This window comes from Hippocampus comes, unplaced genomic scaffold (genome assembly GCF_001891065.2).
Source record: "Hippocampus comes isolate QL1 unplaced genomic scaffold, H_comes_QL1_v1.1 scaffold58, whole genome shotgun sequence".
NCBI lineage: Eukaryota > Metazoa > Chordata > Actinopteri > Syngnathiformes > Syngnathidae > Hippocampus > Hippocampus comes.
Window position 1 is genome coordinate 348578 of NW_017805118.1, and position 24622 is coordinate 373199.

The window sequence follows — 24622 nt, forward strand, 5'->3', positions numbered from 1 at the left end:
CCCCTATAAAAGGTTGACTGTACCTTTGCTTCTAGGGCTTCCTTCTTCTATCTTTTGTTTTGTCTTTAAATCTCACGGCATATGCGTCAAGCCGATGGTTGTAACACACCGGAAGAAGGCTTTACCTAGACCCATGTAGAAAAAGGAACAATAAAAAGCAGGACTTGTGGTTTTCCTCCGTCCTCTGAGAGATGCTTTCTCGTTTTAATTTAAAAAAAAAAAAATCATTTTCATCTTTGATGTTAGCTGCAAAGCTAGCTAAAAACAAACATTAACGTTTGACTCCCCTCCCTTCGCAAAATGATTCCTGCGTGGAGGAATTCCCAGCCTCAGCTAAATTTTCAAGCCAAAAAAAAAAAAAAAGAAAAAAAAGCTTCAGGCCAAATATTATGCGATCGGGGAGTCGGAGAATACAGCAGCTTCCCTTTTTCATTTACTGAAGTGGCAATGATTCACGTTCACATTAAAATTCGGGCACATCGAGTGGGAAAACATTTCACAGGCGTGACAATTTATCGGCAACCTTAGGGCTGTTGTCATATTCCTTGATGATTCACCAAGGATATCGCTTTACTGTGTCGTATGACACATCATCATGTTCTCCGGGACACATTAACATCCACGTGTTTAGGAGGAGCGTCATATGTGACTTCCAACAACCGTATAAACTGACGCTTTAAAACAAATCTGGTCTAAGAAAGAGGAAACACTCACCATCGTGCCCACGGTATACGTGGCTGCAGGACCGATCGTATGGTGATACGGGTCCGCTGTTGCATAGACTCTGCCATAACTGTAGTAGAGAAAACAGGCAATGGAAACAGTGAGCTTTTTTTATTTGGTTAATCTTTGCACCCCTCTTCCCTTCATTTGGCAACTCCAACTCCCAAAAGGCGCGCCGAGGAAAATCTGCGCTCAAGAATCCTTCTGTCTTTAATTTGCGTCTTTTGTCTTGTCACCTAAATGTTCCCTGAAGGTATACAGAGCCAACTCCATATGGTGGGATTATTATATTTGGCCCGGAGCATCAAGTATTCCTTTGATGGAGAATTGCCTTCCGCTTTGCGGCGTGCCAATCACTTGGTTGTAATTTAATTAAACATTTTTAAAAAAAATAAAAAATGAAGTGTCAGGCAATGTGACATTGAGACTCCAAATAAGGGCCACAGAAACGAAATAAAAATATTACAAAAAGAAAGTTAAATATTGTCCTAAGGGTACCTGCAGGTCAACTTTTTAATAATAAAATGATGATCTTGAGTTGTGCTGTCTTGTCCAAGATAACAAAAGTATTTATAAAAAAAAATTGTGAGATTTACTTCCAGTTTTTAGAAACAAAATAAAAATATTACCAAAAGAAAGTTAAATATTGTCCTAAGGGTATCCGCAGGTCAACTTTTTAATAATAAAATGACGATCTTGAGTTGTGCTGTTTTGTCCAAGACAACAAAAGTATTTATAAAAAAAATTGTGAGATTTACTTCCAGTTTAAAAAAAAAAAAAAACAGAGAGACACCATTCACAGATCTGTAAAGGGAGTCTTGAGGTACGGCCCTCTTGTAGCCTTCTTACGAGGTGCTGATTCAGCAAACAAAACAGAGAGACACCATTTACAGATCTGTAAAGGGAGTCTTGAGGTACGGCCCCTCTTGTAGCCTTCTTACGAGGTGCTGATTCAGCACAGTCAGCACCTTGGACAGCGACTTCTTCAGATAACAGAATATAGTCATCGCGCATGAGCAAGCAACTCTGCTTATCTGCAAATAACTGGTCAGCATTCAATGGTACAAACAGTTTAGATATATTTCAGTACTGTTCGATGTCAAATTCCCATTACGGTGCCTCAAACTGGAAGCTCTTGGCTTTAATCAGTCCCGGAAAGGCGGCTCTCGGTTTGGTGGCCCTCAGTATTAGGCATCTCCCTTTTGCAAATGTGGTTCGGTTTGCTTCATCAAAATGCAATCGTCAACTCTCACTGCCGCAGTTTGCAGCAGACTATGAAGTGGTTGGGATGTTGGAAGCATGAGGAGATCAAAGTGTAGTGATAGCCTCTTTATAAGTGGCAAATGTTGTATCGTCAGTTACTTTGGGATTCCCGCTCGGCCGAGCAGAACAAAGACGGCGGGCACAAGTTCGGAGAGAGCAATCCATTTTTATGGTGGCTCCTTCTCCTTCTTCTTCTTCTTCTTCACCTCCTCCAGGTTGCCCCAAGTAGCCAACTCAGAGTGCTCCACTTCGTCTGTCTCACGAGATTTATTTCCAGTCTATTCACCAGCACTGGCTCGGAACTAATCTCCAACCCCAAAGCCCATCTCTTTTCTCATTCCGTCCCCCTTTCTCTGATGCGACTAGACTGCTTTATTTGGATTCCTCTTTGCCCCCCCGCCCCCCTCTTGTTTGTTGGCTAAATTTAAAAAGGAAGCAAAAAATATGTCTGGAGGAAAAAGATAAGTGGTTATGTGGGGAAACTATATTTGGTTAAACTCTGTGTTTGAGTGAGAAGCCGAACGAGAAGGACGCGTAAAGGGAGGAAGCGGGGAGAGCGTTTGCAAAGACCGGTGAGTTGAATCAATAAGGAATTGAAATGAGTTTTTCATCACCCCTATGAAAATGCTTTAAACCATTTCTGAACTGTCTTTCTCAATGTCGTAACTCACGCATGGAATCAATGTTTCGCCCCGGTCTGATGAAACGGGGCGAATGTCGCCAATTTGAAATGTCTTTAAATGAATGTGCTCATAAATCAAAGCAAGCATCCTTTTCGGCATCAGCAGTAATCCACTGATTGTGCTGTGCCCGGATTACAGTTACAGTGCGTCTATCTTGCCAAATGGGGTGTGTGTGACCTGGGGAACACATTTAGAACAGTTATACAAGAATAAAGTGTAATTGCACATCCGCTACAGTAGGTGGCAGTGGCACCCTCATCTCATTTGTTCCTGTTTTAAATTTCAGGCAAATTGGTGGACTTCACTGAATACAAAAACATGTGAACAGTTATTCTTTGTTTTAAGTTGCTCTATATCACTCTGATTTTTTTTTTTTTTTTTTTGCTTTCCGCATACCCAGTGAGGATCAAAGCAGAGCACCATTCCTTAATAATCAAAGATAAAACTGTTTGCGTTCTACTACTAGAAGTGTTCTTCACATCCTTTATGGTCGCTCAGGATGTTCAAATATACAGTCGTTCATATCTTGGTGAAAAGGTGAGCATGATTCATGATTCTTCACATTTTATTGACTTATCCGAATTGGTTTGATCGTGAAGTTTCTGTATGGCTGCTATTTAAATGACGGAAGGTGGGGGGAAAAAAATAATTGGAGGGTCAGTCTCAAATATAAAGAGTTGCAGTTTAGTTTGCTTTGCGCACAGTGTGTAGAGGAAAAATACAACAAAAAAAAAGTCTCCCAGCTCATGTCGTCTATTTAATACCTCCGCTTGTCTGACGATGAATAAAACTGCCTTCTGCCCTCTGAACCATCTCCTCTCAATTCCACCTTTGTACTTCCCTTTGAATAAAAAAAAAAAAGCGTGAAAATAGAACACGAGCGAAAGGACGTAGGCGATACACAACAGTCATGGAGAATCAAGAACCTCGGCATGACAAAGAGAAAATATGTAAGTGATGGGGAGGGGATGAAAGGAAACCAAATGAGTCCCGTGGAGGGAGATGTGCCCTCTCACTTGCAGTATATTTCTCCTTTCACTTTCTTTATCCTCTACGTCTTTGGAGACCGCCACTCACTTCTCACCTCTATTGTATCGCACATTATCAGAGGTCTACAGCCTCCCACTGTGAACATTTCTTATCTTGCCTGACATGCTCTATCTCTCGAGGATAGTTCACAGAGCATACTTGAGACACACGCGCGCACACACACACACACAGATCTCTCAGCTCTTTCATTGGTGTAATATGATTTCATAATCTTTTATATTCCTATCCGGATCGTGATCTCAAAACCCCCGCACCCTGACTCGAACAGATAACGGCAGACTAATCATTTTTACGTCGATTGAAGATGATTAACAAATGATCGTTTTCATTCAGACGAAGCAAGAAATATTATTAGTTCAACAGCAGTCAGCAGAAAGTAGAAGGAAAAAAGCCGTGTTGGGCGGGAGCAATGACATTCGTTGCACCATGTGTCTCTGTAGCGGGGTTATAACGCAGTTATTTTCAAAACGGAAAAGCTTTTCAGCACTTTGTATTAGCACTTCTCCTCACCCAAATCTTTTTTCCCCTGGACTATTATTTTGAAATGGGAACCTCACATTGGAGCCCTGCCTGACACATTCCAGCAAAATCATTTGTTGTCGCTTGTTTTATTCAAACATTGTCTTGACAAAAGCAAAACTGCCAATGAAGTCAACAGAACTGCTGATCTCATTACATGTCATCAGTTTATTTCGATTATTCATTTTTTTGAGATGGTCTATACAAATTTTTTTGGATAATAACTGAATGTGAACTATACAGGAAAAAACAAAAACGAAAAAGGACATACCTGTCACTATATGCAGCTGCAGCAGTAGCAGCTGGTTGGGCATATCTGTAAGCTGCATATCCGCCCTGAACAAAGAGACAGCATCAATCAAAGCCTGACAAATCGATGAAGAAATAAAACTAATGACATCAGTCATTTGATTCCATACTTCAGTTATTTTTAGACATCTTGTTCATTTCAAATTGTAAAAAAAATAAATAGGCTACCGATATACTTACATATATTTCTGCCCCATAAAATCCATCCTGGTAGACCACACTGCTGACAAAACAAGCATATGGATTTTGGTTTCAATGAAGAAAGATGTATTTTGTTAACTATTTAATATATTTTGTTTCATATAAGTGATACCTGTATATCTGAATGGTGGAAGACAAAATGCATCGCGTAAAATTGCTCAAATATGTCTGCACCTCATGTGCTAGGCATTTTAGCTTCTAATTATGAATATGACTTGAGGGAAAACATTGCTCGGTACTTGATTTTTCATTTTCGGAGTGCAGAGCATTCCGCTAGCAAATCACTCTGAACTCTTTTTCGAAAGACATAAAAACTCACTTAAAGACGCCTTGAAGAACTGTTGCGCTTGGCCGAATTGGCCAGACTTGAAGGAGATGGGATAAAGGGGTTTTTCATCAAGTTCGTTTTAAACGAACCTCAGTTAGAGTGAGCTCTTTTTTTTTTTTTTAAAGTGTACATGATCATAAAATGGAAAACTATACTTGCATATATTTATATGATATACAGTACTGTACCTATCTATCCATCCAACCCTACCTCTCTCCATTCATGTCTCTCGGCATGTATACCCTACACAAACCCCACACAAAATAATGAAATACCGGTAAATTTGCTGTCCTATCATTTCAGCATGGTTACACATGGTTACCACCATCTCTGCAAACTCCCCCTCCCCCCCAGCTCGGACATACAGCACCACTCTGACTGAGGTGGGCCCGTTGGAGTGTGCAGTGCAGGTCATAGCAGTTCATTCACAGCTGAATAAAGAGTGACACATTCGAAAAAAGAGAGACAAATTTGGCCATTCTGGAATCAAAGAGCAATTTTCCGCTCTATTAGAAAGTGGCCTTTTTGTTTTCCACTCACCATTCTCCCATTACTGCAAGTGTGTCGTGTAAACGCGCGCGCGCGTGCGTGCGCTGGTACGTTTGAATACTTCTGAATTACATTTATTCACCGCGTGAACGTATGCATGTCACTCACGCTCCGTAGGCTGGTATGGGCGGAGGGGGTGGTGCGGCACGGAACGTGTTATAGACGGCCCGGCCCCTCCCTCGCAAATGGGCTCCTCTATAGGCCACTGCTGCTCCTGCGGTGGGGTATGGAAACCCTGTGACTGAAACAAAAGCACGCAGAAAAATAATGCGGGAGAAATTAGTTGCACTAATTGTTTGAGAGTGGTAAAACAGGGTGAAAATACAAAGTGCAGACGCTATGGATCTGTATTTCCACATGCTTGTAGCCTATGGCGATATTGATGTCAGCGTCGTAAACGGGTGTTATGAGTAACACAAATATAAGGTGAATCATGGAAGGTCTAGGTTGAATAAAATTCTCTTTAGCACACAGTTAGCTGTGCATTATTGGGAAAAAAAACCCCAAACATTTTGGCGACAATAGTAGAGCTACATTTCGCGCCGCTGCAGTTCTTTGCGTCCAACCCCGTGGTCCCGCTGAATAAATACAGTACTGTAAACTTATTTTATTTTTCGTAGTCCGGACATGGACACAAGTATGAATATTTTGTCTGTCTAACTTGGGGTTCGAGGTCATGTTGAAGAATTCAGAGGTGCTATTCCCTTTTCACAATCCACATGCATTGTGAGTAGTTATTTCACTAGCAGCAAAATAGCCCCGGAGCATGATGCTACTCCTTCCACTTTTAAGAGTGTTTGTCTTATAATGATCAGAAAACTTTCTTTCAGATGCTATTTTCTTTGTGCGGTCAGTTGTAAGCCATCCAATCGATCCATCCATCCATTCTCCCATCGATCTATCGAGCTGGCTATTGAGCTACCTATCGAGCTAGCTATCAAGCTAGCGCTCTCTCTCTGTCTCTCTCTCTCTTTCTCTCTCTCTCAAAAAAACACAAAATAATGAAATACCGGTAAATTTGCTGTCCTATCATTTCAGCATGGTTACACATGGTTACCACCATCTCTGCAAACTCCCCCTCCCCCCCAGCTCGGACATACAGCACCACTCTGACTGAGGTGGGCCCGTTGGAGTGTGCAGTGCAGGTCATAGCAGTTCATTCACAGCTGAATAAAGAGTGACACATTCGAAAAAAGAGAGACAAATTTGGCCATTCTGGAATCAAAGAGCAATTTTCCGCTCTATTAGAAAGTGGCCTTTTTGTTTTCCACTCACCATTCTCCCATTACTGCAAGTGTGTCGTGTAAACGCGCGCGCGCGTGCGTGCGCTGGTACGTTTGAATACTTCTGAATTACATTTATTCACCGCGTGAACGTATGCATGTCACTCACGCTCCGTAGGCTGGTATGGGCGGAGGGGGTGGTGCGGCACGGAACGTGTTATAGACGGCCCGGCCCCTCCCTCGCAAATGGGCTCCTCTATAGGCCACTGCTGCTCCTGCGGTGGGGTATGGAAACCCTGTGACTGAAACAAAAGCACGCAGAAAAATAATGCGGGAGAAATTAGTTGCACTAATTGTTTGAGAGTGGTAAAACAGGGTGAAAATACAAAGTGCAGACGCTATGGATCTGTATTTCCACATGCTTGTAGCCTATGGCGATATTGATGTCAGCGTCGTAAACGGGTGTTATGAGTAACACAAATATAAGGTGAATCATGGAAGGTCTAGGTTGAATAAAATTCTCTTTAGCACACAGTTAGCTGTGCATTATTGGGAAAAAAAACCCCAAACATTTTGGCGACAATAGTAGAGCTACATTTCGCGCCGCTGCAGTTCTTTGCGTCCAACCCCGTGGTCCCGCTGAATAAATACAGTACTGTAAACTTATTTTATTTTTCGTAGTCCGGACATGGACACAAGTATGAATATTTTGTCTGTCTAACTTGGGGTTCGAGGTCATGTTGAAGAATTCAGAGGTGCTATTCCCTTTTCACAATCCACATGCATTGTGAGTAGTTATTTCACTAGCAGCAAAATGGCCCCGGAGCATGATGCTACTCCTTCCATTTTGAAGAGTGTTTGTCTTATAATGATCAGAAAACTTTCTTTCAGATGCTATTTTCTTTGTGCGGTCAGTTGTAAGCCATCCAATCGATCCATCCATCCATTCTCCCATCGATCTATCGAGCTGGCTATTGAGCTACCTATCGAGCTAGCTATCAAGCTAGCGCTCTCTCTCTGTCTCTCTCTCTCTTTCTCTCTCTCTCCTCCTCTCCTTCCTTTCCCTTCACTGACCTGTCTCCTACTCTCTCAGGAGAGTGATGGAGAACCACACCAATCTGCTGTTTCTGCCCCGTCCTATTCTAACAAGCGGGACAACAGCATTAATATGTCACACAGCCAGCACGCATTCTGTTGGTGATAAAAATCAATTTCCTCCCCCTCCCACCCCAGATTCTTTACCCCGCTCTCTTAATAGTGGACGTCCTGATATTAATTCTACTTTGTGTGTACGTGCGTGCGCCAGCAAGCGTGCTAATGGATGGGTGTGAATATAGCAACGTGTTGTCGGTGGCGGCGTGACACATCTGAAAGGAACATGACGATGAGCTATGGCTTGTGCATGCTACAGTGGTGCTGTAACAACCCATGAATCATTGCAGGGGTCTTGCATGACATCTAACAAGCCCATAAAAAAAAAAAAAAGTGGAAAAACAACTACATACATATGAATTGAGAACAATGGGTATATTTTGACACCATACCAAGAAACTAAATTCATCTTAAATGTATTCACCAGTTTACCACTCCGGATTGAATTATCATAGCTAGCGGTGCCGGTGACTGTTGGAAAGCAGAGGACCAACGACGATACAACATCACAAAAGCCGTAATGTTGGCATTTCAATGTGTACATTTTTCAGCACGTGTAAAAAAGTATTAAGAGACTCTGCTGCTTGAGAACGTGCAGACCGAGCCGCCATCTTAAACCGGGAGTCCTTCGGTGATCTCTACCATTCACTCGCATTGAGGTAACTGTTCGAATTCTTTAGTTTGATAGAAACATCAGACAGGCAGTCATGATACCTGACACGTGTGTCATGTCATAATTTCTCAACAGATGAAATATAAAGCAATCATACAGTACATGAATAGAATATCACGCGACCTGGCCCTAGTTGCTCCAGTACATGATCGGTGTGTGGATGTTTTGGGTTCCATGGGTCAAATTTAACACGGCATGTATGAAGTGGGATGCGAGAATGTGCGTCTGCATGCATGCGGAGGTCATCTGTCATTCTCCTGAATGGGATTTGCGCACAATAAACCTGTAGCCAAGCCTAGCAATTGAGATGGAGTGCACTGTCAGCTAGCCGGGATTTATGGGGGCCGATTCAGCTGATGGGTGCTGGGAAAAGCCGTCTGATAAAGGGGTGATTAATCGGCCTTACATCTCGCTTTACATCCTGCTTTGCTCCCGCCCCAAACTAGATTAAATGCAGCCATAATTATTCCAGAAGATGTCCTCATCCCACGTACTTTCACTTCTGCGTGGAGAATCTCGCAGCCTAATTTGGGTTTTGAACGTAAAACTGATTCCAATACCAAAAGTCTGCAGCCCTCAATTGCAATTTTTTTTTGCTTTGCTTTTTATTTGAACATTAAACGCATCACTTTCTTCAACTTTTATGCGAGTTAACAGCTTGTTCAGTGTATATCTTACACCGCCACCGACATGTCACGATCATTTCACTCCTTGGGAGCTGAAAACAAGTTTTCAAAGTGCAACCTTCCATGTACAATTCTAATTAGGCAAATGGAAAGTTGGCTTCATTTACAGCAACAGAAACCTGGAAGGTTTTCAATGCACTTTTATGAAATGACATCATGCGATGATGAAGCTGGAATGGAAAAAAAAAGTCATAACATTTGAAACAGTCATAATATGGCGAACTTACTAAATGACACAGACTTTATAGTTTCAATCTTTTGGAAATGTGTTGACACTTTACTAATCCAGAAACTGGATTCGCAGTCCCGGCTGCGAAACAGCTCCCGTCGCTCTGAGATGATTTTCCGACAAGATTTTGAAGTGTGTCTACGTGTATTTATTTTTATTTATTTATTTGGAGCCACGTTTTGAGTCTGACAGTCTAAACAGCCTCGGGTCAAGTTTCCGCGCAGGGCGGTCAGATTCTTCCACACCAAAATTATTCCGTCAGACGTTGCTTTTTGCCCCCGGGATGCGGGCGTGACGGAACGGCAAACAACAAACAAATGGCAAATACTCGATTCATGAAGAGATACGACCCAAGACTTTTGTCCCCGACATGATATATTATTCGTATTTTAAGAGATTCATTTACGTCTGCGTACATACAGTAGATGCCATTCATCATGGCCTCCACCGCTAAATCAGCTGATAACAGCTGTGATAAACCCAGAGAAATTTTGAAATATATATTGACTCGTCTCATAAACATGGATGGAGGATTCATCTTCCTCCTCTCTTGCTTTAATTGTCATTTATTGGCAGTTGTAAATATAGATCCAAATCCATCTGCAGTTTAACTCATATCGGCTGGTAATATCGGACTAAAAGGCTTGGTGGGTTTGATTGATGAGTGGAAAGGGGTATAAAAAAAAAATTTGAAATGGGCAGACAGACAAAGGGATGACTGGGTTCATCTTTTTCTGGTGTGTTGTCTTCCTTCCTCAAATTCTGTCATTTTGCTCTTGTCCTGGGAGCGAACGAAGCATATGGTGTCATTTCGGCTTGGCAAACTTTAGTGGTGCGTTTAAGACCACTCGACACATTAGCATCCTATAAATTAGAACGCCAGACTGGATATGTGTATGAGTTGGACACGTGAATCCATAGAACATTCCATTTAGAGACCGTTTCAATTTTACCCCCCCACCCCACTTCAAGGCCGCTGCTGTTTTACCAGAGCTAGAAAAAGTCAAGTCTCATCTCCATAAAATGCAATGAGAGCCAAGTCAAGAGCCACATAACGTTCGCACATTAGCCTGTTTCCGCTTTATATGCAGAGTAATCTTGAAAGTCAAACAAAATATATTCCGCGACTCTGGTTGACATCCAATTCGTACACGTACATCCATCGACAGTAATTACATAAAGATAGACGTCATGAATTATCCATTCTTCAGAACTTTTTATATATATTTTTTTTTAATATTCTTAACTGTCATCCATGGGAAAAAATAAAAATCAGGTCTCAACTTCGATGACGAAGGGACCTGGATATTGCGAAGCCAATTATGTGGCAGTGATGGGCATTACGCAGACTCATTCGTTTCATTTACTCGACTTCACGTTAATTGCCATAATATGTAAAAAGACGATAACCCTGAATTCAAACAATGGAGGAGTCTCGGTACTTTAACTCTTTCATGCACAAATAATGATAATCTGTAACCCCACCGCTGTCCCTAAAAGAATTACAAAAATTTCACTTCAGGGCCCACAGCCAAAAGTAACAACATGCCCACGATCGCTCTCAACAGAGGAGACAGAGAGAGGGAGAAAGACCTCACGCTCAATATACAGCAACACTCTTGAACTGAAACTGCAACGGCAAAAAAAAAAAAAGAATCCTGACTCAGGTCTGAAAAGTCTGTGAACCGAGCGACACATGGAAACATCGGGCAGCAGAAACGTTCAATGTTGTCAATTTGAGACAAGGTGAAAACAGTCACACGGTGTCTGTTTAACCCGTTTGCGTTCTTGTTGGATCCAGAAGAGAAATCATGATTAACATCGACTGTATTCATAGGCCTTACTCGGCAAGTCTGCATTCACCACCTGTTCTTGCTTTTTCAAACTGATGTTGCACTTCTTTTCTTCGTATGTTATACTTGAACAACAGCTTGTTCCACGATGCGCTTGTCATTTGTGTGGGATTACGGAACTAAATGAAAGATTACCCTGTTTGCATTGGGAAAGGGGTCGTCTCTTCATGCGCCGATGCTTGTTTGGGTTGGCGGATTTAGAGAGAGAGAGAGACGCACGACTGGGACAAGGGCAGAAAAGTCGGGAGAAGGGGAGGGCGCGGGGGAGAAGTAAAAAAGATGGATGGCCTCTCTCTGTCTGAGCCGTTACTTAGAGGGGTGCTGTAAAGCTGTCTAGCAATGAGCAGATTTCAGACTAATGAGCAAAAAGGAGTACAGTTATGGTGAGCAAACAGTCTCGGCACATGAAACCAAGCCGCTATTTCAAACGCCGCTTCCGCAAATACACGAAAGTCAGCGCAGCCACACGTGCGCCTCTGTGGAAAATCCGTCATTTGCATGATATGGTCAGTCCAGTGCATGTGTTCATGCAAGACATATACTGCAAAAAAAAAAAAAAAAAATATATATATATATGTAAAATTTATGTATGTTTTCATACCTGCATAAAATTCAGGACTATAAACGGCTCCAACCACTGGATTCAGCTTCCAGCCTGCAAAAGAATACACACATAACACAAACGCAAGTCAGTATTGGCTCCGAGTTTTGCGGATACTAATTTTTGTGAAGCGAATGAAAATAATCAGGATAGAAAATTGATGGATTTAGACCAACACAAATAAACACAGTAACCCTTTCATGCACCCTGTAACCTGATAACATAATAAGCCGTCCACTGTAGTAACCGCTGTCCCTCAAAGTTAAATATAAGAATACATATCGAAATATATTTTCATTTTGTTAATCTTATAGACTGTAGAGAATATTAATACAAAACCAGAGGGGACACAATTGTAATTTATGTTTAAAAAAAAAAAAAATCAAATACACTGTATACATTGGTTCAACTGCAAAATGCAAAGCTATAAAACAATACTATAAATCAACCAAGTTGGATATTTCTTTCTTATCAAAACTCACTGGACTAGAAAATGGATGAATGGATCGATTTAATGGATCAGTGCACATCAGAATTTTGAATTGTCTTTTTTTTTTTTTTTTTTTGAAGATTATATGTAAAGTGAATATCACAGCATGCTCAAAGCACTTTTGGACCCTAACCTCATTCATCTGGTCACCCATTAGGCAGTCAAGACCACTACATGATGTTTGTAAACAATACGCCTGATACAATCCTTCTGGGTGAAGTGACTGACTAATGTTGCGTTTGGGGTTGTCTTGCCAGAGGTACCCTATAAGGATAAGGTTCACTTCCATTTCCATGAAAAAAAATACATTCAAATGAATCTAGAGGAACCTCTGGGTGAGGAGGATAAAGGGAGTTGATACGGGGGAGAGAGGATAAACCTCTTCCGCAGGCACACAAGACATTTGTTCAGAGGTATGTATAAAATGTTTGATTGGGTTGTCATTGAGTAATTTAACAAACCAAAATTAGCCTGGCCTGCCTCCCCGCTTGAGTGTCAAAAGAGCACATCTGCCATTAATCTGAACAGAAAAGTCAATTAATTAGCCCGCCTGTGATCAGGTTATGTCAGAATTTCCATCACATCTAAAGTCGAATCAATTTATCTGCAGAAATGCAAATTACAGCCGGCATACCATCTCCCTTTCGAAGCAATTTACCTCGCATAACTCGATCTGCTTTTTGAGTGACACTTTACACATTCAAATTAGAGAAGGCTAAAATCATGATTCAAGCCACACTGTGATGACTTTTGCCACCCGCTAGCGCGTGTGACGACGCGGTGAAATGTCTGATAATTGGGAAAAACTCATTCACTCACTAATGACGCAGCACCAGGACCAAATGGATGTTCGGTTTTATTTTCTTATATTGTTACCTTGATATTTTGCACAGCGGCAGAGGTTTGAGTAGCATTTTAGGCACAAGTGCGCCATGGGGAGAGTCCGAGTGGGGTGCTATATTCATTGACTCTTCTTTCGTTTTTCTATTTCTATTCCTTTCCTCTTGCCATTAACTCCTGCCTGCACTTTGCTATTTGTGTGATATTTCAAACTTTATTCCCGATGACACATATGGATTGAGCACCCTCGATGACAAATATGCATTTCATTCATCTCAAGTAAAAGGACGACGCCCGCTCAAGCCTTTGTTTCCTTTCTCTTCCAAAAGTGAATAGACTCGGGTTTCCCCTCCACCTTTGATAAATAACCAAGAGGTCTGTTGCTTTGCGCTTGCCACCATGAAACATCACCTGGCACTAACAGAAAAAAACAAATGAGCAAACGCACAAAGATACAAATAAAGGTTACATCTTACCGTTTGCGTAAGGGTTTGCCACTTTTTTGTTGGTCATTACTCTTGCTGTGGCATTATTGACCTGTCAGCAGGCAGGCAGAAGTTCGAATTAGGCAAAGCTGGACACACACACACTATGCGTTGTATTGCATTGAATCATAACCACCTTCCATGCTCATTTTTTTTTGAAGTCAGGCTACATGCAGTCAACAGTTAGATTTTCTATATATTCTAACATGTAATAAGAAAGAAAAAACGTAAACAGATAATGCATAAAAAATTGAAAGGGCTGTCGACAAAATGTAATCATCAAGCATTAAAATACACCAATTGTGACAATCTTGCAGGATCAAAGTTTTCAAAGAATAATTCTGCAACTCAACCAGTCATTCACAAGCCAGGCTCTGGTAAAAATCCAATCGACACGCACGCATCCTCCTTTCAACAAAATTACTGGAATACAGAATAACAGGGATCAATCCAAAAACATTTGTAGTTGCCCTTATTCACCAAAAGACAACAGCAGGTCATTTTGTTTTCTTCTTATGTAGACGAGGCTACCGACTGACGGTTCTTGCTCTCATTTCAACATTTTATCGATCCGAGATGCTATAAGATGGTGTCACTGCATTATTTTGATGAGACTGATCGTTTTGGCTTGAGCACCAAAATAGGTGAATTTGTGAACGCGACACCACGGGGGTTTGACTGCACACAACGGACTGATTTCTAAATGTTTGCACATACAAAAACTGGCGCAAACTGGATTGCTCGCACGAATAGATGTGAACGCTACGAACCGAGCGCACCCGGGATTGCATCTGCTGACTTGCAACACAGTTAATTTGGTGTGTTTCGATCCAAGCGTTAATAAATAAATACATAAATAAATAAATATCATGAGGAGTCAATGCAAATAGATTAATTTATCATGCGCATTTTGATTTGCCAATCCTGAAAAGGGAACTCTGTGGGCTAATGTCATATCTTTAAATATGCCATTGGAAAGGCAGGTCGAAAGCAGCCCTGCTGTGCTTAACAATGACGGTTTTTGTGGTGATGAGGAGGCATCAGCAAAATGAGAGGCGATGGATAGGATGGAGAATTTCCGCTGGTGTAAGCATGTTTGAAATGCCAGAAACCATTCTCGTCATGGCATTTAATTTATTTATCAGTACAATTTCACGATGAACGATTTCAGGGCTGATCTGGAACCAGTCACAAGAAGGTGTCATGTCATATCGCGTATGACAAAATTCCTTCAACTCTGCATTTTCTTGCAGCGTGCGCCACTTCAGCGCACTGTGGCAAACGTTTTTATTGACACTTTTCTAGTGTTTCGATGAGGAAGAGAGCAAATAGACCATTCACCCTTTCATGGACCAATAATGATAACCTGTAACCTGATAACCTGATAGGCTGTTCACTGTAGTAACCGCTGTCCACGAAAGGGTTCAAAAAATAAATAATCTGCTGATTTATACTGTGCACAAGAGACACTATGATTTGAATCCAATGTCTTTCTTTTGAACTGCCCAAAAAACAAACTGATGTGACTGCGTGCGCATGCACACACAAACACACATGCCACAATCCGTCATGAGCAAAGTGGTAATTCATTGTTTGTGTCAAAACACTCAAACGTCGCCGAATCGCTCTCCCTCTGTCTTTGTCACAAACACTTACAGATCAGATCAGGCTTCAGCATGCAGCGTTCAAGGTGCAGCAGGCAGGTGGAAGACACGAGATGAATGCAAGAGAGGGAAGGTATTGCAGGAAACTTCAGGCAGAAGGAAAAAGGAAAGACAGAGTCAGGGGGCGGGAGGAGGGGGTTACAAGTCGGCGAGGGAGAAAAGGGGCGGGGACCATAGGCAAAGACAGGAAAAAAAACCAAACAAACAGGCACCTCTATTTTGCGTCCTTCTACGATTGTACCATTTAGTTTCTCCCGTGCGCGATCAGCATCGGCGGTTGTTTCAAATGTTACAAACCCAAAGCCCTGCAGTTGCAAGGAAGTGAGGTTAAAAATATAGAAACGAAGGATGGAAGTGAGGAGGGGGGGGAGGGGAGGGGAAGAAAAGAAGAGAGGGGAAAAAAGACAAAAGCAGAGATGAGAGGCCTGGAGGTTAGGAAATGGGACTTGGGGGCTCGGAAGGTTGGAAAACAGGACATTTGCACACACATCTGTGACACGACCGTCTGAACGGAAACAAGAGCACTTCATGTGTGACACTTTCCCTTCTCGGGTTTGTCTTTTCATTGCCCACTGCAAATACATTTCCACAAATCATTGGACCCAGAAGAATTAGATAAAAGAGTGAGCACGCCCGCAAGCCCTACAGGTGAGGATAGGTGGACGGTTGATGGTGTGCACGTGCACAAGTCCAGTGCGTGTCCCTCTGCTGGTCACAGAAGTAGATATAGGCCATAAAATATGACACTTGTCAGCCATGAGTGACTCAGCCCCAGGGTGTGCAGCTCACTCACGAGACCCTGTCTGAGTTTGAGACCGAGCGGGAGAAGTGAAGAAGACACTGCGCGGATGCTGAAATCGAAATATAAATATACTCATTGGGCGTTCCCGCGTACCTGCAGAATTGAAACAGGATTAAATATACCGCGTCACACATCAAGCGATATGTATTTTTCTGCCTTTTTCTTTATTTTCAACTGAAGGAAGCCCTTTTGCTGTATCCGAAGTGTCACTCAATCATATTATGTGAGTGTTAATGTTAATTTGTCCACCGGCGCCACACGATTTATTTGATTCCCGACAGGGTCTTTCTATACGTTTTCATCCAAGTGGGAACCAGGGCTGTCATAGTTTGATTTTTCAAAACAATTATTTTTATTTATTTACTTTTGAAATAATCAGGTAGATTTAATTACTTTTTAGAGTGGGTTTGTTGGATTTTTTTTTTTGGGGGGGGGGGTTCTTTAGCTCTTAGTATGGTGTGATAAACTTAAGTCAACTGCAGTTTCCAAACAACTGTTTGACCTTCATTCCTCTGTTTAATCGAACGGTAATACCAAAATATATACATTTAAAATAATGAAATTAATTAACAAAGATGGAAAAAAAACGAAGGATATTTTTGCGATAATTACATTTAATTTGAGTTAGTATAATGAACAAAAAATGTGGTTTTAATTCATAATTGTGCTCTCAACCAATCAGAGGCTAAGTGACAAAACTCATTCCGATTCGTTTTAATTTTCAAGCTCAAGAGGCCTGATTCTGACGGGAGGCCAAAAGAAAGGTTCATTGAATTGGAAACGGAAAAAGAATACCAGCAGGGGTGAAAAAAATGATCTTTAATTTCCTGATTTCCTCATTACGATTATGATGTAATTGGAAAAAATATATAAATAAATAAATAAACACACACACACACACACACACACACACACACACACACACACACACACACACACACATTTTGAAGTATTTTTGATACCCATCTCTCTCTCTCAATATATAGATTTGTATTGATCAAATCCCTTGAACCGTCACAAGCACGTAATTTCACTGAATCAGCATCACATCGGTTGTTTTTTTTCCCCATCGATTATATCGTTTGCAGGTCTTTTTCCACTCATGCCTCTATTAATTTATGCAAATTTGAGAACGCTCACTTCCTCTTCTGGACTCTGGCGTGCCACATGCTTTAAGGGGCCACGACACTGTGTGCCGGGTTGCATCCGAGGGTTCTTGGATGCAATTATCCCTCCCTCTCTTCCCACTTTTACATGTTATCAGTTAATGATGTGACACAATTAAACTGTCAAAAACGTGCCTAATGGGTGTCCTTCAAGAATAATCTGCCGGCCAACGTGTTCCATTTGTGTATTCTTGACCGGCTGCGGCTGGTGTGTGCTGCTAGCTAATACGTTTGTCAGACTCGCACGTTCGACGTTGACAGCCGGTGAGGCTGAATTTGTTTATTTGATCGCCTCCGTCTTTTTTGCTTGCTCCCCCCACCATATGCGGTTATCTCCCACTGCTGTAGGTCAGGGAGCTAACTAGTCTGGGACAGTGCGCGCGTGTTTGCATACTGTGAGCGGCCTGATGTCAGCGTTAGGATAAGAGGAGGCGGTTGAGCGTCGGTCTCAACGTATGGTGGCAGGCGGGAAATGTCTAAGAGCTGCCTGAAGGCAATTGGAACTGATAACTTTGTAATTATCCTTAGACGGAGTGAAAGAAAGAGCTGTGAAGACAGAGGAGGAGAAAATGCAGACAAGGGATACTGACTAAAGTCAGAGGAAATACAAAACATATTCACATGTGCACTGTAGACCTCGATGTTGACTTACCTTGGAGCCTCGCTCGTTAAAAATAATCTCCACATCCAAAATCTTGCCAAATTGCTGTTGGAGACAAGACGGGACAAGGAGGAGAGGGCAGGGTGAGAAAACAGAATGGGGTCATTAGAATGCGGGCAGGCAGTCATCTTGCGAATAAAATATCAAATGAAATCCCCAAACCCCTGCGTCGCGTTTATTCTGAAAGTTTTCTTCATTAAATTGTCGAACATGCAAGTCAAGTATGCAATTCTCTAAATGATCAAACTCCTCTTGACCTGACAATTAGATTATTAAAACACTCATTTACGCTCGATGCCATTTAATGCCGTGTTTGCTCCGTTGTGGTGATAAAGACGAGCGTATATGGGCATGTGTGTGTGTGTATTGGCGCGAAAGGCTTTCTGCTCTTAATGAACATTACCAAGGCAGATGCTATAGCTGTGCAATGTATTGGCACACACCAGTGATCTTAATGATGCCCATCATTGTATGTTGTTTTTTTTTTCTCCCTCTTTAGATAAAACACAATTAGAGTGTCTCAAATTTTCACTTAGAGAAGATACCGGTTTCTGCTGGAATCATCCTGTGTGAGTTTACAATAATGCCGTAGTAAAGTCAAAATTACAGCCAATAAGGCCAGGAAAATAAAACAAACACAGTCAGTAGTGCAGTAACCGACTTTTGGCAGCATGTCAAGTACGAAGGGCTTCCCCCTTGTATCTCTCTTTTTTTTTTTTAAACTAATTACCGTATTTTCCGCACTGTAAAGTGCGTCGGTGTATAAGGCGCACCTTCAATGAATGGCCGATTTTAAAACTGTTTTCATATATACGGCGCAGAGCATTATAAGGCGCAAAGACTAGAAACTACAATAGTGACTGCAATTGCATTATGCATCCACTAGTTGGAGCTACTCTAAAGGAATACAATACAATTTTATTTATATAGAGCCTTCACAACCACGGCGGCTGCAACAAAGCACTTTACAGAATATTTAAAATACTACGTTCAAGAAACCAGAACATTGATTCATATATAAGGCGCATCAGATTATAAGGCGCACTGTCGGCTTTTGAGAAACTTGAATGCTTTTAGGTGCGCCTTATAGTACGGAAAATACGGTACATTGAACTCCTTTTTGAACATCTGACTGACAAATTTCACACATGTATTTCGGAAAACCTGATCTTCTTCATCAACATACGGTGTGATCGAGGCTGGATTAGTTCTGAGAATCTGTTTGGATGTTTACGCTGCCATCAAGCTTATCTTAACTCAGCCATATGACGAAAAACGAAGTCTGAATTGAGCAGCTTAAACCGTGTAGTGTAAATCGAACCGGATTTCAGGTAGAGGAGATCGTTCTCATGAGGATTCAGTCGGATTTTATACAAAAAGAAATATTCTGTAATAAATAAAAACTATTCAAGCTCGGCTTGGCAAAAGCGGCAAAAACCACTGTTTTTATAGTGAAATATCGCTTCGGGCAGTGTGGCCACAGCATGTCTACCCGTGCCCATTGACATTTTCTTGCGATTTCCTGAAAAAAAAGTGGGTAGAAAAAGGCAAGAACACATCCAACAACCCCAAATGATTTACAAACTGTCGCCATGTGCCAGCTTCTATTTCACACGAAATGAAGCAACACGAATCGCCAAGGTTGAGCAACACGTGTACACACTCCAAATGCAACCTTCCGCTGGGAGGAAATAAAGCCCAGATTGTGTGAGCGGAGAGAAAAACCTTGCTAGCCGAACAAAATTGCTTGCTCAGTGGTCTGTAGATAGGCCTCTCACTGGGGCCAGCCCCAGACAAATATCAGAATGCGTGTCTCTGATCTCTGCCACTTACACACAACACTGTGACTGATTGAATGATTCCAAAGCTTGTTTCGCGTCACTGTTGAGAATACATTTCAACTCTTTTCATGCACAAATAATGATAAGCTGTAACCTGATAGCATAAGCTGTCCACTGTAGAAAGGGTTGAATTGGATCAGAATGGAATCAAATGCTCATATGATTGAAAATAGCACTTTCTTTACATAAATGTTGCATATGAAATTGTTGGTCGGCATCTCTAATTTTCAGGGCTGGCACGGCGACCTTGCCTTTACTCTGTTGTCTGCGCCATCTTTATTTATTCATTGAAATAAAGTGTGATTCAAGGTCTAGTTATGCAGAATGCAAGGTTGAGTATTACCATACTGCCTGGCAAGGTTAGCGATCAACATGAACTCATGAGTGGAGCTCCAACACATCGTTAAACTCAAGAGCTCCTTCAGACCACCACGACATTTGGAATCAACTTTCATTGGCGTGGCTTTTTGTCTTTGCCAGTTCCATTCAAGAAAGAAGATGATTAATACTGGATCCATGTACCCAGTTTTTTTTCGGAATACTCAAACTCAAGTACTTTGAGTACTTTCAAATAGATAATCTTGACAGAGGTGTCCGACACTTGAGTGCACATCGTTTTGAGTTTGTCAGCGGAACAGCAGGTTTCCCCAATTGTAATTTATAGATACGTCAGCCGCACTTAAGTGCAATGCTGCATTGTTGAGCTATCCTTCTCCATCAATGTCCTCAAGTTAGCTTTAAAGAAAGGGTATTAGGACTGCAGAGTGAGGATAGTCCCCGTGTGCGATTGTGGTCAAGCAGAGGTTTTATATAATCGTGGTCACTAGTTTTAAACATGCAGAAAAGGCGGTCAAGTGGTTTGCATGGTTGCCTCACATTCCAAGGTGCAGTATGGGGTTCGAATCTCACCCTCGGACTTCCCATGTGAGGTTTGAGTATTCTCCCCGTATTCTCCACTTACTGCATCTTTGCTCAACGTTGGAAAAATATGCACGCTTATACGTTTTGGATAAGCCTTCTCCAAATAGTCCAGCTCTGGGCGTTCCTTTTTCTCAACTTCATTATCTCTCACTTCCAAATACAATTTGGCATCGACTTTACAGACGGATGCCCTTCTTGACTGCAACTTCACAGATTCATCCAGGCTCGGGAGCATCACAGAGTCGGTCTAGCTTGTCCCCGAAGGCGCTCGGTTCCAAGCTTTTATGACACTGGTAAGTCAGAAATAACCAAGAACTGAAAGCTGATGCAACACCAGCGTCACTGTCTACAATAAGGATAGCTTCACATCACCATGAACTGAGAGGCTGCTCCAGCACAACCGTCACTACAATGAGGATAAGCGGTGTAGAAAAGGGATGGATGGATGGATCCAAAAATTCTATTCAGTACATCCATCCATCCATTTTCGGTGTCATTACTCGAGTCCCCAGTCGATTCAATTCGGTTTTGTTGCTATGGCGCCAAATCATTTCAGAAGTTGGCGCTAGGGACTTGACACAATAGAGCAGGATCCGAAATGTAACTTATTAAGAGACAGAGAGAGAGAGAGAGAGAGAGAGAGAGAGAGAGAGAGAGAGAGAGAGAGAAATACAGACCCCTGGTGTTGTATCATTGGTTTTTGTTTTTATTAAATGGGTCTTTTTTACAGCACAAATTCCATCGTGATTTTAGGAATAAAAAAAAAGAAAACATTCTAAACTGTCTGCAACGAGTTATTGATGCTCATAAAGTTTCACCTGTATTGATTTGACGATACATTAAAAAAATAAAAAGAAGAAATCTATCACAAACTCTTGTCTAAACACACGTACTGTCCCGCATCGACTCGTTTGCACTTGGGAGTACAAACCCCTGACGTTGCAAAAAGCTATTTTGTACGACTCCAATGATATGTTGATGTGAATTAGCCAAGTTTGGATTATAATTACACCTCGCTTCCTGAGATGCGGAGAAGGCGAGAATGGAGCCTTGTGGAATCATTGGGAAGGCAAATGAGAGGGAAGCTTTGAACAGGACACATTAAAAATAATTCCCGTGTTGAGAATGCCGGGTTACGTGGAATGCTGCAAGGCTCCTGAACAGGTGATTAGGCAGGTGTAGCTATCATTAAAATGCTATTACCACACTACCCGACCCCCTATGCATACACTCACATCCACGTACAAACAGGCAGTATGTCGGCAGTGACTGTGTGTCGAGTATCTAATGACTCATTTAGGACCCCTACCTCTGGGAGGGTGACAGTAAGGACCCTCTTGCGGTTGGCTCACTAAGTGCCTGTTTATTAATTAAACGCAGCCGATACTCAAGGGACAGCAGTCCTGCGTCTCAACTTGTCAGGTTTCACCCCCGCGTAAGGCTAAACGGCGCGGGTCCGGACGCTTTAGCTTTCCGAGCGTTCGAAATGATGATGTAGTTACAATAAATGAATAAAAAAATAAAAGTGGTATACAAAGATAAGTTTGTGTAGAATTATATGTGGAGATCTCAGTGATTTGATGAAGAGAATTTAATTAATGGTGTGATGGTGTTCATGCCGATAATCAGTCTGCCATTAAGATTCTCCTCCCTGACCTGATAATCGCCTCCCAATTGTCCTGATCTAATTATGAATTAAGCTCCAACTTGGCTGATGATAAAGTTGTCTTTCTGGCGATGCTGCACTTTAGCTGGAAACTAATGCTTTTAAATATTTTTTTTTAACTGCTTTTGGAGGTTATGTTTACTTTATTGTTCACCATACGTGCATTTCTTGGGATTCGCCTTTGATTGAACTTCTTTATATGGCTTCGTTTAATGCTCTCATAATGCTTTTCTATTACAACTTTGGCTGAGATGACTCCGAATTCCATTTGCCGTAATGCCCAGTTATTGCCTTTGTTTGCATCGCGGCGGTAGTTTAGTGGAACTGTAATAGATTTGTGTCTGCTGCTCACACATCCCAATTTAAGTGAACGGAAGTTCTTCGGTTCTTCTGAAATCTATATTAGTGAGGGGGGGGGGGGACCCAGACACATTTTACGGCAATTGCTTCTGCCTTCGGCTCAGGAAAAATACCCCATTCAAGAACAACCCAATTGTTGGTTTTCCATTGCACAGTACTGACTTGTCTTGGCTTTGGTCGGGTTGTCGTTGGGTTTCCAAAGCGAAATCCTGACTCAAGGGAACTATGAAAACAAAGGAACAGTGAACACATCTGTCAGGAGGCGACTTCACCGACAACTTTTGAGTTTTGCATCGCTTATCAGAAGCGAACACTGGCAATGCTGTTTGCGAAGATTAATTCATCCATTCATCCAAAAGTCTTTCAGTTTTGCAATTGGCAACTAACTAGCCTAGAAACTAGCCTATGACATAAAAATCCTAAAAAAAAAAAATTAAAAATGGCTTTCTCGCATGTTTTTGGAAATTAGCTGCAGGCTAAATAGTGACTCGGCTACTTGGGCCAATTGTTAGACGTGGTTCAAGGTGAGCCGGGCGCACGTCAAAGAAAACAGACTCAGTATGCCTGAATGTCTTCCATGGTTCAAAATGAGGCTCGCACTCGTACAAAAATCAAGATGTGGCAATGCAGGGGACCAGCTCTTTGGACATCAGCAATCAAAAAGAACATTTTTCATGATGTGTCTCCTCAAAAAAAATACAATAGTCATCCTTCACCAAATAGTTTTTACTGCCCAACAATGCTTTCTTGAGGAAAAAGTGGGCTATCGTTTCAAAACCAAATTCCTCCTGGCACAGATTTTACCGGTAATTTGAATCCATCCCCTTCCCGCGTGTTTGCGAGCGTGTGTTCAACAAGACGGGCTGAGACTGTCTGTCTCCTTTTATTCTCCTTTTCCCGTTCTACTGTTCCTTTCACCCGGTCTGATGCCATCATTGGCTGCTCAAGAATACACAAATCCAAACAGGCGCCGACACTCACTCCAGCACCCCTAGCTGCCGCTGTCACCCCACATACACCTAATGAGGATAAACTCCCTTTTAACCTCACTGAAGAATCCCATTAATTGTCTCTCGACTGACGGGCCCCCTTCCATTCCCGTGCCTTCTCCGAACATCAAGAGCTCGGAGGCCTGGGAAGTGCTGGCGGAACCCACAGGAGCAGATGTTTCAGTCCATTTGCGAAACAGGAAGGCGAGTGTGGGAGTTGGAGACGCATAACTCCGACCTCCTATTAAATATTCATACTCGTGGGGGGGGGGGGGGGGCTGAATGTCTTCCATGGTTCAAAATGAGGCTCGCACTCGTACAAAAATCAAGATGTGGCAATGCAGGGGACCAGCTCTTTGGACATCAGCAATCAAAAAGAACATTTTTCATGATGTGTCTCCTCAAAAAAAATACAATAGTCATCCTTCACCAAATAGTTTTTACTGCCCAACAATGCTTTCTTGAGGAAAAAGTGGGCTATCGTTTCAAAACCAAATTCCTCCTGGCACAGATTTTACCGGTAATTTGAATCCATCCCCTTCCCGCGTGTTTGCGAGCGTGTGTTCAACAAGACGGGCTGAGACTGTCTGTCTCCTTTTCCCGTTCTACTGTTCCTTTCACCCGGTCTGATGCCATCATTGGTTAATTGCGGTGCAGTGTTCAGTGCCTCGGAGAATCCACTAAGTGACTGGAGA

General features: G+C 42.0%; 1 protein-coding gene across 12 annotated transcripts in view; it reads right to left on the reverse strand.

Annotated features, from left to right (window-relative positions):
• rbfox3a (RNA binding fox-1 homolog 3a) overlaps positions 1-24622 on the reverse strand; it is a 239756-nt gene that overhangs the window by 14032 nt on the left and 201102 nt on the right. For 9 of the 12 annotated variants that reach the window (XM_019865687.1, XM_019865686.1, XM_019865683.1 and 6 more), the window contains 8 exons: positions 18142-18195; positions 15734-15826; positions 13849-13909; positions 12043-12096; positions 7018-7150; positions 4728-4767; positions 4510-4574; positions 715-793 (listed from right to left, as the gene is read on the reverse strand). In XM_019865687.1, the coding sequence (XP_019721246.1) occupies positions 715-793; positions 4510-4574; positions 4728-4767; positions 7018-7150; positions 12043-12096; positions 13849-13909; positions 15734-15826; positions 18142-18195 (579 nt within the window). Of the gene's footprint in view, positions 1-23; positions 126-714; positions 794-4509; positions 4575-4727; positions 4768-7017; positions 7151-12042; positions 12097-13848; positions 13910-15733; positions 15827-18141; positions 18196-24622 lie in introns of all 12 variants that reach the window. The other 3 variants (XM_019865692.1, XM_019865690.1, XR_002167726.1) reach the window with 2 other exon arrangements.